At 44.9% G+C, this 16,456-nt stretch overlaps 1 protein-coding gene across 2 annotated transcripts in view; it reads right to left on the reverse strand.

Annotated features, from left to right (window-relative positions):
* HTT (huntingtin) overlaps window positions 1–16,456 on the reverse strand; it is a 2,178,328-nt gene that overhangs the window by 991,467 nt on the left and 1,170,405 nt on the right. For both annotated transcript variants that reach the window (XM_086964158.1, XM_086964157.1), the window contains one exon: window positions 14,704–14,846. In XM_086964158.1, coding sequence (XP_086820284.1) covers window positions 14,704–14,846 — 143 coding nt within the window. The remainder of the gene's footprint in view (window positions 1–14,703; window positions 14,847–16,456) is intronic.

Here is a 16,456-nt window from a genome sequence, read left to right on the forward strand (position 1 = left end):
AAACCCCTGTAGCACCGATTACAGTGCTACCTACATGTCAAAATACAGATTCAGTAATTTTACCGAATCAGTATTTTACCGAATCTGTAAAACTACTGAATCTGTATTTTAACATGGCCCTACATCCCAAACTCGAAATACTGGTCGGTAACGGCGGAAATCGGCCATTACCGACCGGTATTTGCCTTCCTACATCTGGCCCATAGTGTTTGTATCGCATTAATACAATCTTTAGGGAATCCTTTCCATCTTAAAGTGGACCATAAAAATTTCCAGGAGACCCTGTCAAATGCCTTTTCTGCATCTAACAGGGCCACCGCAACAGGGGATCTTGTAGCTTGTGCCCAATCCAAGAGGGAAATAATCCTTTTCACATGATTTGTGGTATCTCGATTTAAAATAAATCTGTGCTGCCTAATTGAGACTAAACTTGGCATTAAATCATTCAATCTATTGGCTAATATCTTCGAGTACACCTTACTGTCAGCGTTGATGAGCGAGATTGGCCTATATGAAGCCATGTCAGTGTCGGCCTTCTCTTTCTTCTTAAACATTACAATAGTTGCTATAGACCAGGATTCTGGGGGATTACCTGAAAAAGCTTGTTAAAATAATTCTATCAATTCAGATTTTAGTACTTTTCTAAAAGTACGATAAAATTCAAGAGGGATATTGTCCAGTCCCATAGCTTTCCCTGAAGCTAGACCTAATAAAGCCGCTTCAATTTCCTCCCACATTACGAGGGCTGCTAACAATGCCTGTATCTCTGAGTTCTATGGTATCTAAATTCTCCAAATATTCCACAGCACCGTTTTCAGCTCGCTCCCCATCTACCGGTTCACTATATAATGCTTGATAAAAATCTTGAAATTCTTTTAATATACCCGTTTTAGATTCTTGCACAGCCCCCTTCAGGTCAAAAATCTTTTAAATATCATTAAAACCGCCTTTTGACGTAATCTTTTTGCCAGGACCCTTCCAGTTTGTTCACTAAGTTTGTAACATTGTGCTTTGTATTGTCTATGTTTAGCTGCAATTCGATCTGCTATATTAGAATACGCTAAAGCCCTTTTGATTGTTAAATCTTGTTGTGCACCTTCTATTTCCTGTCCCAATCTAATCTTATCAGCTAACTCACGTTCTGCCTTCATAACCATATCTGTTTCGTTCTTAAATTTAATCCATCTTGCTTTGCGACGAAAATTCGAATAACTTAAAGTCTCTCCCCTAACTGTCGCCTTGAATGCATCCCAGACTATATTATTTGATGCAGTACTTTTATTATTTTAAAAAATTCCTCTGAATTTAGCCATATGTTGACAATAGTCCTATTCTAGTAGTACATTTATTTCAAACAACCAAATAATACCTTTCCCTTTTCTTATCTGTGAGTCCAAAATTAATTCCAGCATTAGTGGATTATGGTCAGATACGAGCTTTGGTAAGATTTCAATTTTAACTTTTCCTGTAAGCTGCTGTGAAATAAAAAAATAATCCAACCGCACAAATTTCTTGTGTGGGGCTGAAAAAAAAGTATATCCTATTTCTTCTGCGTGGAGCATGTTCCGAACGTCAATAAGCCCGTGTTCTATAGTTAATTCATGCAGAGCCATAAAAAGACGATTTTTTCTTCCAATGTATCTTCCATTCTTCCTAATATGGAAGTCTGCATCCATGTGAATATTCAAGTCCCCACAAAGAATCAGTGGTTGAGCCCATAAAGCTAATTCGACATTAATAAAATCCATAAACTCTGAATCATCCAAATTAGGATCATATATAGTACACATGGTGACTCTATTCTCATCGATCTTGCATTCCCCTATAACCCATCCCCTCCCCCATTTGTCTTCCCTGGTCCTTAAACAGATCCCTAGACCCCTGTTTCATGAGGATAGCTACTCCTCTTAATCCCTGTTTGTTTTGAGCACAAAACTAATTTTAAACCTACATTTTTCAACCAACCTCTCTTTTCCCAAGCTATGTGCGTTTCCTGTAATCATAATATGTCAATTCGCAATAATTGAATAATTTTGGACAATACATCCCTTTTCTTTGGATCATTAAGCCCACTAATATTTAACGTACATATGCTTAATTTTCTGTCTATTTTTTATAGAATTTTTTTTTTTTTGAAACATCCTTTCTTATTTTCAAAATATATGAATTGTCTAGCGCACCTCTTTTTAACATTTATGTAGTGATGAGCCATACGGTATATTACCAAAAAAATAGTACAAACTTCAAACTATCAGTGAATGCTGCTGACTTTTCTCCCCCCCACCACACCCCCACCTCCACCCTTCCCTCAACCCTGAACCACCCCTCCTTCTCCCCCCCTCCCACCCAGCCAACCATATGAGGCACAAGGACTGTGAGTCCCTGAGAATATGGAGTGCCAACTTCTCCACCCCTCTTCTAGGTTGGAAAAAGAACACCATTTTAAATAAACTCCAACTTCGGATACCATTAGACTTGGTGGTCACACTCTAGACAGATATTACTGGCATCATCATCATCATCATAATGACAACAAATATTCTTTGGCCACGATCTAAAAAAAAAAAAACCTGGTTTGACCCTTTACAATAATTTTTAGCTTAGCCGGATTCTGAAGATAGACTACCGCTCCCTTTTCTTGAAACCAAGGAATAAGCTGGCGCAAATGCAAACGTGTGTCGAGGTCGGTTTCATCGGAACCTCACTTCCCTGAACACACAGCAGTCACGTGCGAAGAGAGGCGTGGCTTCGGCGTGTTTACGCAATGACGCGACTTGCACTAGCTACAAAGATGTCACTGTCGCGTCGGTACCTCCCCGAGACGGCCCTGAGGGACGCCCGGAGTACCGACGGACAGGTGGGTCAGCGCTTTGCTTTGATTGCTGGTGTTTTCGTTTACGTTAGAATAGCGCTTCGCTTTGACTGCTGGTTTGTTTGCTTAAGTCAGAACAGCCTACAGGATCTGTGCGAGACCATCTTTAACGCACATACTAATTTGGTCAAATTTACTTGGTCACCCGAGCCCTTGGCAGTTTAATTACTTACCAAAATAAGCTCGTTGATGTGCCGTATAGTCGCTAACTTTGCTGCATTATGTGATGTGGCATTCTGACAGAATACATCTGTGTATGTACTGAATAATAGAACATATCAAGTCTTTGTAAAGTGAAAATGGGACAACAAGAAATTGTAACATAATGGACACAACATCGACTTGAGACTCGACTGGCTCACCTTTTTTATTTTCGAGTTTGTGAAGCATTTTGGCGTGTTGATCCAAAATAGTCTCTACACATGCCATGTGATATATTGGGGGTTACAAAGTCTTCTCAGTGTGCTATGACCTATTCTGTTGATATGGTGTACTATGTCTGTTTTGTTTTCATAGCGCGGTACTCCCTTCTACCTGAGCCGTGGCCAGGTGAGGCGTAGTGCTTACCTTCTATTTTACAAGGTAAGCGAGTGGGGGCCGTCATAACGAGCCCTATATGTACTATAAGACCTGTGTCTAGGCATATGCAAGATACATACCTACCATGGTCAAAGTTTACATTATACTGACTATGACTTTGTTCGTACTTGTCTGTTGTCTGTGTCTGTGTTTTTCTCCCCTCTCCAGAGTTACAAGGAGGATGAGTACTTGTTAAAGGACTTCCTGGCTTACTACAAATATATTTAAAGTAAGGTTTCCACTCATTTTTATTCTCACTTCTCGTTTTGAGATTAAGCAGTAGCGAAATTGGTCCCGAGTCTACAGAAACATGTCGACCATTTAGATCATAGTAGGATGCAAGAGGCCATGAGGCCCAGCAGCCTCAGAGTCATTTTCACCGAAATCCAGGAGAGAGGCTGAAATATCGGTTTCAGCCCGAATATACTGGACTCGCCACTCAGGAGGATAAGCCCAAAACTGCACTGTGTCCAGAACTGCTACGATGAAAGGGAGCGTCTGAGAGGGAGTCAGATGTGACTTCGGCATATTGATGGTAAACCCCAGCGAATGCAAGAGGTTCGCCGTAGTCTGGAGATGGGAGATGACTGCCAGGGATGAGCCCACCTTCAACAACTAGTCATCGAGATAGGGAAAATCCTGAACCCCTGATCTCCACAGATGACCTTCGACCACCGCCATCACCTTGGTGAATACCCGCGGGGCACTGGTGAGGCCAAAAGAGGGGTCACAGCAAACTGAAAGTGCTCCTAGCCCACTGTAAACCACAGATAACAACGATGGGCTGGCAGGACAGGAAACAGGCATCCTGCCAGTCCAAACGCTACCATAGTCTCCCAGGTCTAGGGCAGACAATTCCTGAGCCAGAGTGAGCATCTTGAATTTCTCCTTCTTGAGGAAGTACTTGAGGGCTCTGAGGTTGAGGATAGGACGGAGACCTCCATCCTTCTTTGGAACCAGGAAATAGCAGGAAGAGCAACCGCAACCTATTTCTGGTACGGGAACCCTCTTTATAGCTCCCTTGGCCAAGAGAGCCTTGACTTCCTCGTGAAGTAGCGTGAGACGATACTCCATCAGACGATCGTGAGTTGGAGGAATAGAGGGAGCAGTAGTATCGAAGTGGAGGGAGTATCCCCTTTAGACTATCTGCAACACCCACCTGTCCAAGGTGATGTCGCTCCAGTGGTGGAGGTGATGGCATATCCTGCCACCAACTAAATGCTTGTGACCCAGAAGGACCGGACTAGGAAGGTTTTGCGGTGTAGGAGGGGATGGTGACTGGGCTCAACTTCTGGCCTCTCAACCATCCAGGACGGGATGAACCGCAGCCACTGCCCCGCAGAGGTTGCAGAACTTGCGGAACCTGCTGGCTGGAATAGGGTTGGTGCAGTTGGAAGCCCCACCTAGCCACAAAAGGAGTGAAAAGCAGTCAAAGGCCGGGTTGTAGTACTATGGCCCAAGGATTTGGCAGAAACCCATGAATCCTTGAATCGCTCAAGCGCTGCGTCAGCTATGTCTCTGAAGAGACGTGAGCCATCATAGGCATGTCCATGAGGTCCTGATGGCCACCGTCTAAGAAATTGATCTGCCCAGCGAGTCTGCTGTGTCCAAGCCACAATGAATGGTGAATCTCCTGTATTGCTTGGGAGAGCAGGATCCGGTCATTCTCCAAGACCCTAGGCAGCACCTGAGCAACTGTATCCAATGTAGAATGGGAGTAACGGCCCAAAAGGCATGGGGTGATACTGACCGCAATGCAAGGCTGGCGGAATAATTACTTTTCTTCCCAAAGGTCTCAAGCAGTTTGGATTCCCTGTCCAGGAAGTGGAAGGCTGGACCACCAAACTTTGTGGGGTGGGGTGGGCAGTGAGGGAAACTGGATCGCCAGGTGCAGGGCAATGGCGGCAGGCAATCGTTCTATTCACAGGAGCCTCTGTGCTGGGTTTGGACCAGGTGCCCAGAAGAACGCTGTTAAGGCCTTGTTAAAAGGCAGTAAGGGTTCCAATGAGGAGACACCTAGGCAGCAGGACCTCTGTCAAGACATTCTTCTGGACCGCCACTTTAGGGAGCTTCAAGTCTAGGACCTCCGCATCCCTAGGCCCCACCATAGCACCCCCTCCTCCGTAGAGAGGGTAGGGAGAGATAGCATGACAGAATCTGGGGAAGTCTCCATGCCACTGGCATCACCCAGCTCCTCATATCAGTCCATGTCCTGGGACTGTGGGATTGCTAAGGGATCTTGCTCCCCCTCCCAATCCTCTTCCTCCAACCCTAAATCTTCAGAAAGGGGCTGGTCAGACGGTATGAAGCCATACGGATCCGTCGACGCCAGCCTCGGTGTGGAAAGACGCTGTATCGTCTGGAATGAGAATAGGGAAGGCGCCACCGGCGCCGGAGACCTGGGAATCAGACGCGGCACAGGGGTAGGTCACTGTGGAGGTGCGACTGGTGCTGGTCCGGACCTGGGAATGGGTACGACAGGAGAAGCGAGGTCCACTGGATCTCCTTTACCTGCGGGGCCCGAAGCGCTCCAGCAGGATCAGACCGCCCAATCACGGCGCACATTGCGCCATAAAATTACTTAAGGTGAACGGGGGTCGCTCCTGCCCCCAGAAAGAAGGAAGAAGCGGCCTAGAACGCAGAGGCTCCTCCTTCTCGCCACATGGCAGACAGGGCGAAGTCAGAGCATGCTTTGACTTCTTGTGCTTCTTGTGGTGCCTCTTACCCGACGACGTCGACAAAGAGGACTTTGAGCCCCGGGAACGATGCTGGAGAGGGTTTACAGTCATCCAAGATACAGGGGAGACTGATCAGGCCTCTGGAGAACTAACAAACCACCACCTGTTTTGCAGAGCTGGGAGATGCCGTGGGACAACAGGATCAGCAAACTGGTTGTTGGCACAGAGGTGCCTGTGGACGAGGTAAAGTGACTTCTTCACTTTTTTTATTTTTATTGGCATATGAGAGAATATAGCATACATTACAAAGGAAGCTATTACAAAACAGAGCAGTGACCTTAAAATGGGCAGGGATAGGAATAAGGGGGGGGGGAGAGAGGAGACGGAAGGGGGAGAAACAAAGGGTGCTGTCATGAACATCATTTGAAGTATAGCGAGCATTGCAGTTGTGTGTTTAATAGAGCATCTTAAGAATATAACAAGAGGAGGGAGGGAGAGGAGGAAGTGGATTCGGTCTCCCCTGGCAATTTACATAAACAAAATAGAATCCACTCTGGTAGTGGTAGTGATCCTTACAATGGTGGGGAGCACACAGTGTTGTTTTAAATACCCCTCACACACCAACAGGCCCCTTGGTGTCATGCTTCATCATTGGGGTCTTCGCACCCCTCTACGGGATGCGGCGTGCTGCGACTCACGACTACGTAGGAGCACTGAAAGTGAACTATGTGTTGGTGTGTGTGAGAGAAACAAGTGTGAGTGGTGAGGTGGTGAAAAGTGGTGATTACAAGATACTTTGCTCGTAGGAGAAAAAATAATAAAACGTTTTTATTAAGCCCTCGGCTGGTATAATTAAAGGTTGTTTACTGCATTTTAAGGTACGTCAACCTCAAAAGTGCGTCGACATGTTTCGGAGTGTAAGAACTCCTTCTTCAGGACGAGGATATGCACAACTATCCTCACCTTACTCACATGGGATGTAGATGTAAAAGTGAACTCTACCCTTTAGAGGTGTGCGAAGACCCCAATGATGAAGCATGACACCAAGGGGCCTGTTGGTGTGTGAGGGGTATTTAAAACAACACTGTGTGCTCCCCACCATTGTAGGGATCAGTACCACTACCAGAGTGGATTCTATTTTGTTTAATAGAGCATCTTAAACCAGCATTAGCAAATATTAGTCACATATACCGTTTCATAACCAATTCAAGCCTATTCTATAGGGTGTGGCTTAGTTCGACATTGGCAGCGGACCTTCATCGATCTCAACCCCAGAGATAAATGTAAGAGTATATGGATGTTTTTGTGCATATAGCGATCTAGGGAGGTGTGTTGTCCAGTGATTGCAAATGAGCTTGAAGCGGTTCCCAGATATCTTTTGGGCGACTTTGCAAGGGCCTCAATTCCCATTACTGGGCCAATTGCTCCTGGCAGTATGTAGCATCTTTGAGCCATATAGCGACCTTGGGAACTCCCCTCCTCCCCCAGTGTTAGGCGATTTGCCGTTTAGCTAGTAGTAATAGCATAGCTATTAAACGACGTCAGGGCTCGGGCACATCTTTGATATATCCCAGAAGACTGGTTAGCGGGGTAAAAGGGATCTCATATCCCATTATTTGACTTCTTCACTTTAAGGGAGATTCCTTCTGGCTTTGAAGCAGGCTGAATCCTTGGTGAGATGCAGGATGAATGGCCACGGAGTTGAAGAACTTGAGACGAACAGGGACGAAGATGCATCAGGAATTTTCCCACCGAAAGCGGTCTTATCTTTTGTCATGGCTCGAAGAACAGCAGAGTTCCAGTATTCACCAGCAGTGAACTCTGGAACAAGTGGATGAAGTGTCTTCTGACAGTCTTCAGATGACAGGCAGTCAGATCTTGAAGTTGTTGTTGAGATTAATCTACAGACCCACCCTCCAGGGAGCCCTTAAGTAACCCTAAAAAAGGTAAGGACCTCTTCTCTGGAGACCCGCCAGTCAGCGCGGGCCAGGGGTGCTACTCAGCTGGCCTAGCCAGTCAGATGCTCCCAAGGGCCAAGATTCAACATGGGAGAATCAAGAGGCCACCTGGGACAGCTCGGGCACCTACCTTGGGAGGAGCTGGACACTTCCCTGACCTTTGTGTAGTTTTGTGCCAGAGTGGGAGCTGATGGGTCCTGAACTGGTTCATGCAAGGAGGGCACCAAATGTGCCCTTCAATACATTCTGGTGGCCATTGGAAGCATCCTCACCCTACCTCATTATAACCAAGAGGTGGTCACACAGCTCTTTCGTAGGAAATCCTTTGTTCAGCTTCCCCTGTCCGAGTTAAGCTTATCAGCAGGGGTGAAGAGCACGGTCTAGGGTCGGAGGCAGTGTGGGCTGGCAGGCAGACCCTGTAAGCCTTCACAGGTAGGTTTTGGGGGGTCGCAGTACAAGGTATCATGCAACTAACACTGGAATCAATGTAGCTGCATGATTGCAACATGTTGGATACCAAACATGACCAGGTTCGGGGCAGCTATTATGTAGTTGGACATCTCGACTTGCCAGTGTCCCGCACTTACAAAGCCCGGAAAATGAGGTCAGAGTTTTGTAGGGGTACCTCTGCTAGTGCAGGGGTACCCACAAACTTAGAACCATGCACCCTGCTCTTTGAATGAAGGGCCTACCATAGGGGTGACTTATAGGATAAAAGTATAGAGACTGGGCTATAAGGAGAACCTTATATGCAAAGTGACAGGTGCAAGCAATGGCAGCTCTGCAGACAGTCTCCGATGGGCACCCAATGGTGGCATTATACATGATGCAGCCCATAGGAGACCCCTGGTGTACCAATCTCCGAGGCACCATTTACTAGGGACTTACAATGGTACCCCTGAATGCCAATTGTGGAGTGTACAAAGTACTTACAGAGCACTGCCACTGGGGTCATGGTTAGCAGATTTCAAGTGATGTACAGTCAAAACACAATGACACCAGGCAAAACATGGGAGTATCTATACCAGAAGGATCCTACTTTTCTATTCACTGCCTTGCAGATCCCCGGACCGACCAAAGCTGCAGTTGACCAGGAAGAGGTACTCATGCTCTGGAAGGTCAGATCTGTCTCCCCACCGAGTGTGAAGAAACCAGGACCAACCGGAGCCATGCAGCACCAATCCCCGGTTATCAGACACCCTGCACCTTATAGCAACTGTGAGTCGCTTCAGGATTTCCTCCGCACCATGACCGAGCAACTGCAGAGATCGTCAGAATCACTGAAACCCACTTCATGAGTGGCCTAGCTGTCCTGCTTTTGCCCCTGCCAGCTGCTTGTCACTAACCATGAGAATCACCTATGCACATAAAGCCCAGCTGACATAACCACTTTGAATCTGAGCCGTCCGGCCAGGGTACCAAAGTACCAGCTGTGCCCCCTTGCTCCAAGACCTGTTGAGAGCCAAGTCCCAATTTGGGAGTTCTCTAACTTGCCCCCTAGTCCCCCTGCGCAGCCTGTTTTTAGGTGGCCCCCTTCTCCCTAGCGCACAGCTACCAATCTCACCAGCACCTGCTAAACCCGGGTAGTTACAGAAAAACTGCTGGTAGTAAGTTGAACCTTGGCTCACTACAACCCAAAACCCAGAAGGTGAACCCCTGAAACCGACGGTACTTACCATTATGCATATATGATTCTTCCTTACATAGGATTGCATTGTTCGCAAAGCGCATGACTTTGAAATATTTACTTACATGTAAAAATTGATAACAAAAACAGTACTTACTTGTTAACAAAGTTCTTGGTGTTCCAACATATATAAAAAGAATTGTTATTTTTCTAATTTGGTCTCGGATTTATTCTTTCAGGGTGTGTCTCATTGCCTCTGTGAGTACAACAAATGCTTACCACTAAGCCAAAATGCTTGCTCACACTAACAGAAAAAAGAGTGTTAGTACTATCTACTTTAGCCTCTGTAAACCATTTGGGGATCCACTGGACTCGCTACATAGTGTATATCTTTTTAGCGATTATATAGAAAGCTATCTCCCTACAGCGGTGGTGCCGGACAATCATCTTTTTCACAGGAGCCCCTGTGCTTGGTTTGGACCAGGTTCCCAGAAGGACTTTGTGATGACTTTGTTGTATGGGAGCAAGGGTTCCGACAAAGAAGTTCCTAGATGTAGCACCTCTGTCAAGATGTTAGTCTTGACCGCACTGTGGGGAGCTTAAGGTCGAGGACCTCAGCTTCATTGTGCACCACCATTGGATAGGATGCACCCTCTTCCGTAGCCACTGTAGGAGGAGAAACCTTGCCAGTGTCAGGGGAGATATCCAGACCACCAGCTTCACCGAATCCCTCATACCAGTCTATTTCCTCATAAGGCTGGTCTTCTAAAGGGCCCCATTCCAACGTCTTCCAATCCTAGCCCTCCAAAATAAGGTTCAGGAAACGACCTAAGGCCTGTTGGTCCTATCTGCGCCGCAATCCGCATCGATCAATGCAGTTTCGAGTCATTTGGAATCAGAATGGGCTGGTGTCGTCGGTAGGCGCGAAAAGCATTTGTGTCAGGACTGGTGTGAAGGAAGGTCGCAATGGTACAAGAGGCGTCGGTCCAGATCAATCTCCACATCCATTGGGGGCGATCAACACCAGAGCCGCTGGCACGGAAATCAATGGGCCAACCCCGGCTGCGAGAAGCACGTACCATGGAAGACTATCAGGAGGTTCGACGTTTTGATCGTAATAATCAGCATGAAGAACTGAATAATTGCTGCAAAAAGCCCCTGCATGCCCTATCTTGAACTCTACCAGTTTCCCGAACAGCATATTTAGAATCGAACAAGCTATTTATCGCTTGCTTCACGTGACCTTGATACCATTGTTTACTCTTCGGACCCACATATCTGAACGTTCTACTATAAATGCTATAAGGTCGATTTGGGCCTCCAACTATAAACGCAATTACTTGTTTGAATTGCATATGGTTTTCGATTTTTCGTTTATTTGTCATCAATCTGATTCAAGCTACAGTTTGCGTCATATCCGGTCAACCAAAATTAATATATTTATAGATGCCAGACGGTACTTTAGAAAAGGAATATCAGTTGCCTAATTACTCATTCAAACATAAAATCGATTGCATGTCCTGTTCAATGTATTGTGTAAATGACGGTCACCTGATGAAGGCAGATTGCTGAAACGTGCGTAGTGAAATCCAACCGCTTTGCCTACAACAACATAATATAGACCGGTCCAGTGTGACATTTTGTAATGTTTGTGTGTCTTTTTGTCCTTTTTTATGTAATTAATCCATTTCTATGCTTATAGAGTTCACAATTTAATGTTCACAATTTCATGAACTATAAAATGAAAAAAATATCTGAGAATTAATCATGTCTGACTCTAAAATATGAAATAAAATGTTTATATCAAAGTATTTTGTGTTGCAATATCTATAATAGTAGTAGTTAGGTCGCTCTCCTTTTTATGTAGTATAAATGTTTTTAGCTTTGAGAGATATGGCACTTATTAATTGAATGTTTGCTATACTTGCACTTTTCTTACACTGCAAAAAACATTTGTGTCAGGACTGGTGTGGAGGAAGGTCGCAATGGTACAAGAGGCGTCGGTCCAGATCAATCTCCACATCCATTGGGGGCGATCAGCGCCAGAGCCGCTGGCCCGGAAACCAATGGGCCAACCCCGGCCCGCAACTCTGTGGGGCCCAAAGGCGTGCCGGAGGAGTCAGTCAGCTCAAAAATGTGGTGCATTGCCTCATTAAACTCCTTAAGTTGAGCAGGGGTCGCTCCGCCTCCAGGAAACCAGGGAGTCACAAAGTTGGCCCAGACGCAGGATCTGGAGAATGAGGCCTTGAACGCAGATATTTATCTGTCTCATCGGACAGGAAGAAGTCAAAGAACGCTTCAACTTCTTTTGTTTTTTGTGCCTCTTACCTGAATTCCTCGATGACCTTGAAGGGGACTTGGGTCTTTTGGAGAGGGACCTGGTCCTTCCTCACGACCGGGAGCATTCTTTCTGAGGAGTCAGTTATGGAGTCCACTGTCAGACTGCAAGCAGCTTCCGGAACTGCTCCGTCAAAGTCTTCAGGTGCCATGGTCCGGCAGTAGGAGCAAGACTTGGAGTCGTAGTCGCACTCCAGATACCATAGGCTGACCAAATAGGGGTCAGTCACCAAGATGGAGCAATGGCAGGCGCTGCGAGGCCTGTACCCCAAAGTCTACGTAGAAGGACATTCCAACACAGCAAAAAGCGGACGAGAAAAGGTCATAAAACACTGCCAAAAAGTGACCATGTGTCACAGATCAGTGCTTGACTGGTGTGAAAAGAAAAGAAAGGACGTCAGCATGCAGCGGTGGCACCTATATAGGTGACGTGGACATCACATCATGCGCACAATGCCGACTAAGTCATGCGGGGCTGACTGACCCCAACTAGCGGTGTGCAGGAGTATCGCTCAAAGAAAAATCTTCTGGAGCCAGTCTGATGCCTGGGAAATTCAAAGGTAAGGAATTTGCACAAGATGTTTCTATCAGATACACTTTGACAACACATGGAAAAAAGTTAGGCACAAATTGATTAGGGGTAGCTCTTCCCGTATCTGCGAGGACTGGCGTGGTAAGAAAAGAACTGACATCAGAGCGCTGGGGTGGCACCTATATAGGCACCGTGCAAGTCACGTCCGGCGTGGACGATGCCAGGTGGAGCTGAATGATACCACCTACCGGCACGTAGGCGTACTGCTCAAGAAACATTTCAGATCCAGTCCGACGCCTGTGGATAGATCTAAGGTACGGAATCTGCAGCTAAAGGTCTCTATCATAGTCACTGATATTGCTGAGGGAACGGTCCATGAGGAAAAGGCATCCCCAAAAAATCAGCAGTCACTGTACTTAAAGCTCTGAAGCAATTTAAATGATTTCTCACTTTTAAAAGGCATATGCAAAGAGTGTACACGTGCATATCTTAAGAAGTCCAAAGCACTCACCCACAAAGGATAGCGAATAAGAACTTCAGTACCCACTAACGGAACCACATTCACCAAAATTGGACCATAAAGTCTGGTGCAGGAAGGGAAGTAGCATCAGAAAAAGTTTCAGAGACAGAGAGATGTCAGAGAATAACAAACATGGCTACATGAAAAGACTTCACCTGTTCTGAACTAGAAGCAGAAGAGAGAAAACTAATCTCTGACTTCAGTTCAGGCTTTACTATGACCACTGTAGTGTTAGAAGATGAGTGTAGACCTTCAAACAAAGTTTAGACTTTCAAAAATGGCTCTGTTAGTTGTATCTCTGATACAGAACGTTGGGCCTCTTCTAGAGTGATAATGTTGCTTAAAGACCATCTCCTAATGGTGAGAAGCCATGAACAACTTGGGGCTACCTCTTCTCATGGTCAGAGCCCAGATATCATAAGCAGGCTGCATACAAGTCTGTCTCAACATCCCATATATCTCTCACAGGGAGAAAACCCAATAAGCATGCTCATTCCTCCATCACCTATGCAACTCTGAATGGGCCATTTGTTAGAAAAAAGTATGGTGACTAAATCAACACAGGTGAGACAGTCTATGATAAAAAGAAAATAACTCAATGTCACCTATAAAAAAAAAGATTTAAAAGGTGACAGGCATATACATATAACACATATGTATACAGGGTTTATAAATTCAGAAAAATGAGGAAGGTGTTTAGGAATTCTTGTTCCATGGAAACAGAAAAATTAACTGAGGTTAACATTATGCTGCAATCCAGTACTGAATCTTGGATCAGTCTGCTGCCTTCAGTTGACACAAGTCAAATACTTCACTAAGGAGGCACCTGCCTTTCCAACTCTTGCTGTACATCTCTTCCTTTGTAAAAAGATAGTTTTTAAAAGGGCCTTTGAGCCCTGTCAAGTGTAAGTGTATTAAAACTCCAATTGGTATCAGTGGCGGCTGGCATGGAACGGGAGTGGCGAGGTGGAGGGTTGGAAAAACTAAAAAGAAAAGAAAAAAACACTGACCTTAAATGGCAGCCATCTCTCAGTCGCGTTGCCGCTCTTCTTTAACCAGGAAGCACCCAGGTTCCCAATAGCCAATCACAATGCTGCATTGCAGCGTACAGTCTGGTGGGGGAAGATGCTAAGTACACATGAGTCTTTGGCTGGCCGATGACGGCCGGCCAAACAATCATGCCTACTTGTAGTGTTCAAACCACTCCTCCCCCTGTGACGCCAGCCTCGGCCGCCCTAACCCAGCTCCGTATCAAAGAAAGATAAAATGATAATAACAAAGTACTTATTTTATTTTTCTATTTTTTCTGCTCTTTGAGCAGTGGGGCGACACTCCTCTACCTTAGCGGAGGAGTCGCCCTAATTGGTATAAACAGGGTCTGAAACTGTTGACTTTGGACAGACAGTGTTTAAAATATATTTTCCTAAAGACGTATATCTCTTGGCTGAAAGCAATGTATTGGGAGACTATGCAAGTGTTAAATCTAGTCTAGGTTCATGAGCTTAATGAAGATCTCATCACGGAGAAACAATTTTCCTAATGTCTTACCTTTTATATTTTATTTTTACTTTACATTACGGTACAATGGATATTAATATACCTGATTTGAAGATGTGTATTAAACACATGAGCAGTGTGCCCAACTGTTGGCAGTAGAATGTGTGTTGTTGCTCGTTCATATCCACCTTAAGCTGCTTGGTGCCAATATCTTCCAACAGAATCCCCACCAGCTGCAGCAGAAATCTTAAAAAAAAGAAAGGCATTGTATTTTGTAAAACAATTATATGCTTCTCATGGATAGTGGAATGTACTGTAACATTTATTCTGTGGCAACTACCTAAACCTCCAGAATATTTTTACAGGTAACATGCCAAACATAACAAGCTTTTCCATGACATCATGACTGCTTTTGGTAATACTGAAAATGACAGCGTTCTGTGTACACTTAATTTCAGTTTCTCTAAATATGCTTCCCAAAGAAGTGGCATGGGATACAAATTTGGCCTTCCTCATAGATCAAAGAATTTTCCAAGCAAGATGATGGCTCCCTATCAATAAAAGACAAGAGAATGCCGTTTCATAGCTTTTAAGAGTGCAATGGAGAAAAATTAAAGCACATTTGCCCAGTTACTCTGGAAACACAAATCTGATGGAAGACAGCAGTATTATTTTGTTTTCACAAACATATTAAACCAATAGAAGCTACAGACTGGATTTGTTAAGCATGAGAACAAGGTGCAGCTCAGCAGGAAAGACCTTTAACAGGCTGCAGTGTAAGAGAAGCAGAACATGGATCAGCACAAGGTGCACAGGGAATGGTGCAAGGAAAGACACTTTGAGCGCCCAGGAACTGCGATAGGATACAAGGTGGAGCAGCACCTAATCCATTGAATTGAAGTACAGCAGTGCGTAGAGATGAGGAAACACATGAGAACCAGGACACAGAAGAACATGTGTGCAAGCAGGCAGATGTTTCTAAGAAGAAAGAAGTTAATGTTGGCAGTAAATTACTGACCGTAGTTTATCAGAGACTGAACAATGACATTGAATAGTGTTTTTGCATTAACTAGTGAGAGTATATAAACATGCTCACAACCAGATACATATTTTTACAATACGTTTGCATACTCCCCCATGAGTGTAAATGGTGTTAGCTAAGACTGGATAGGTACACGGACTTGCAACAAGGCACATTGCTTTGCAGAGCAGTCCCCTAATAGTGTTCTGGAGTCAAGCTTGTGCCTTTTCTTTATGTTTGGAATGGGAATCTTTGCTAGGAATCAATATAATGCCCTTCCAGTTAGGGATAAATCGGGGTGCTTCATATGTCTGACGTTGGAAGGCTTTTAAAATAGTACCAGTAGAGTCCTTATTGGACCATTACTGCTATCTGCCTTTTTAAAGGTAGTAATTTCCTTTTGAACGGATGCATGATTTGAGCAAGTTTTGCATTTTCAAAACCACCTCTGAGAGCAACTGGAATACAAATTCCTAGTGAAGCGATCTTGCAGGCAAACTACCTAGTGGCAGTCCACCAGGGCAGTACAGTGATGAATGGAGGCCATTATACAGCTTGTACAGTGACAAATCAGTGCCTGTATGTATTGAGACTGGGCACAAAGCAACTAAAAAATTCACAGATTCTAAGGAAGAATGAAAATGTGCCTAGCTCTTGAGAAGATAAGTTTCAATTCTATTTAGGACACGGAGGCGAGGATTATGCTTTTCCTTCGACACTTTAATATAACTCCAAAAACACAGCAGCCATGAAAACCACAACTACATTTCCTATGAACACCAGGGAAACAAACAGTAAAAACTCCAGTGTCGTTCTTTAATGTCCTTGACCACTC

This window comes from Lissotriton vulgaris, chromosome 3_2 (assembly GCF_964263255.1).
Source record: "Lissotriton vulgaris chromosome 3_2, aLisVul1.2, whole genome shotgun sequence".
In the NCBI taxonomy this organism is placed as follows: Eukaryota; Metazoa; Chordata; class Amphibia; order Caudata; family Salamandridae; genus Lissotriton; species Lissotriton vulgaris.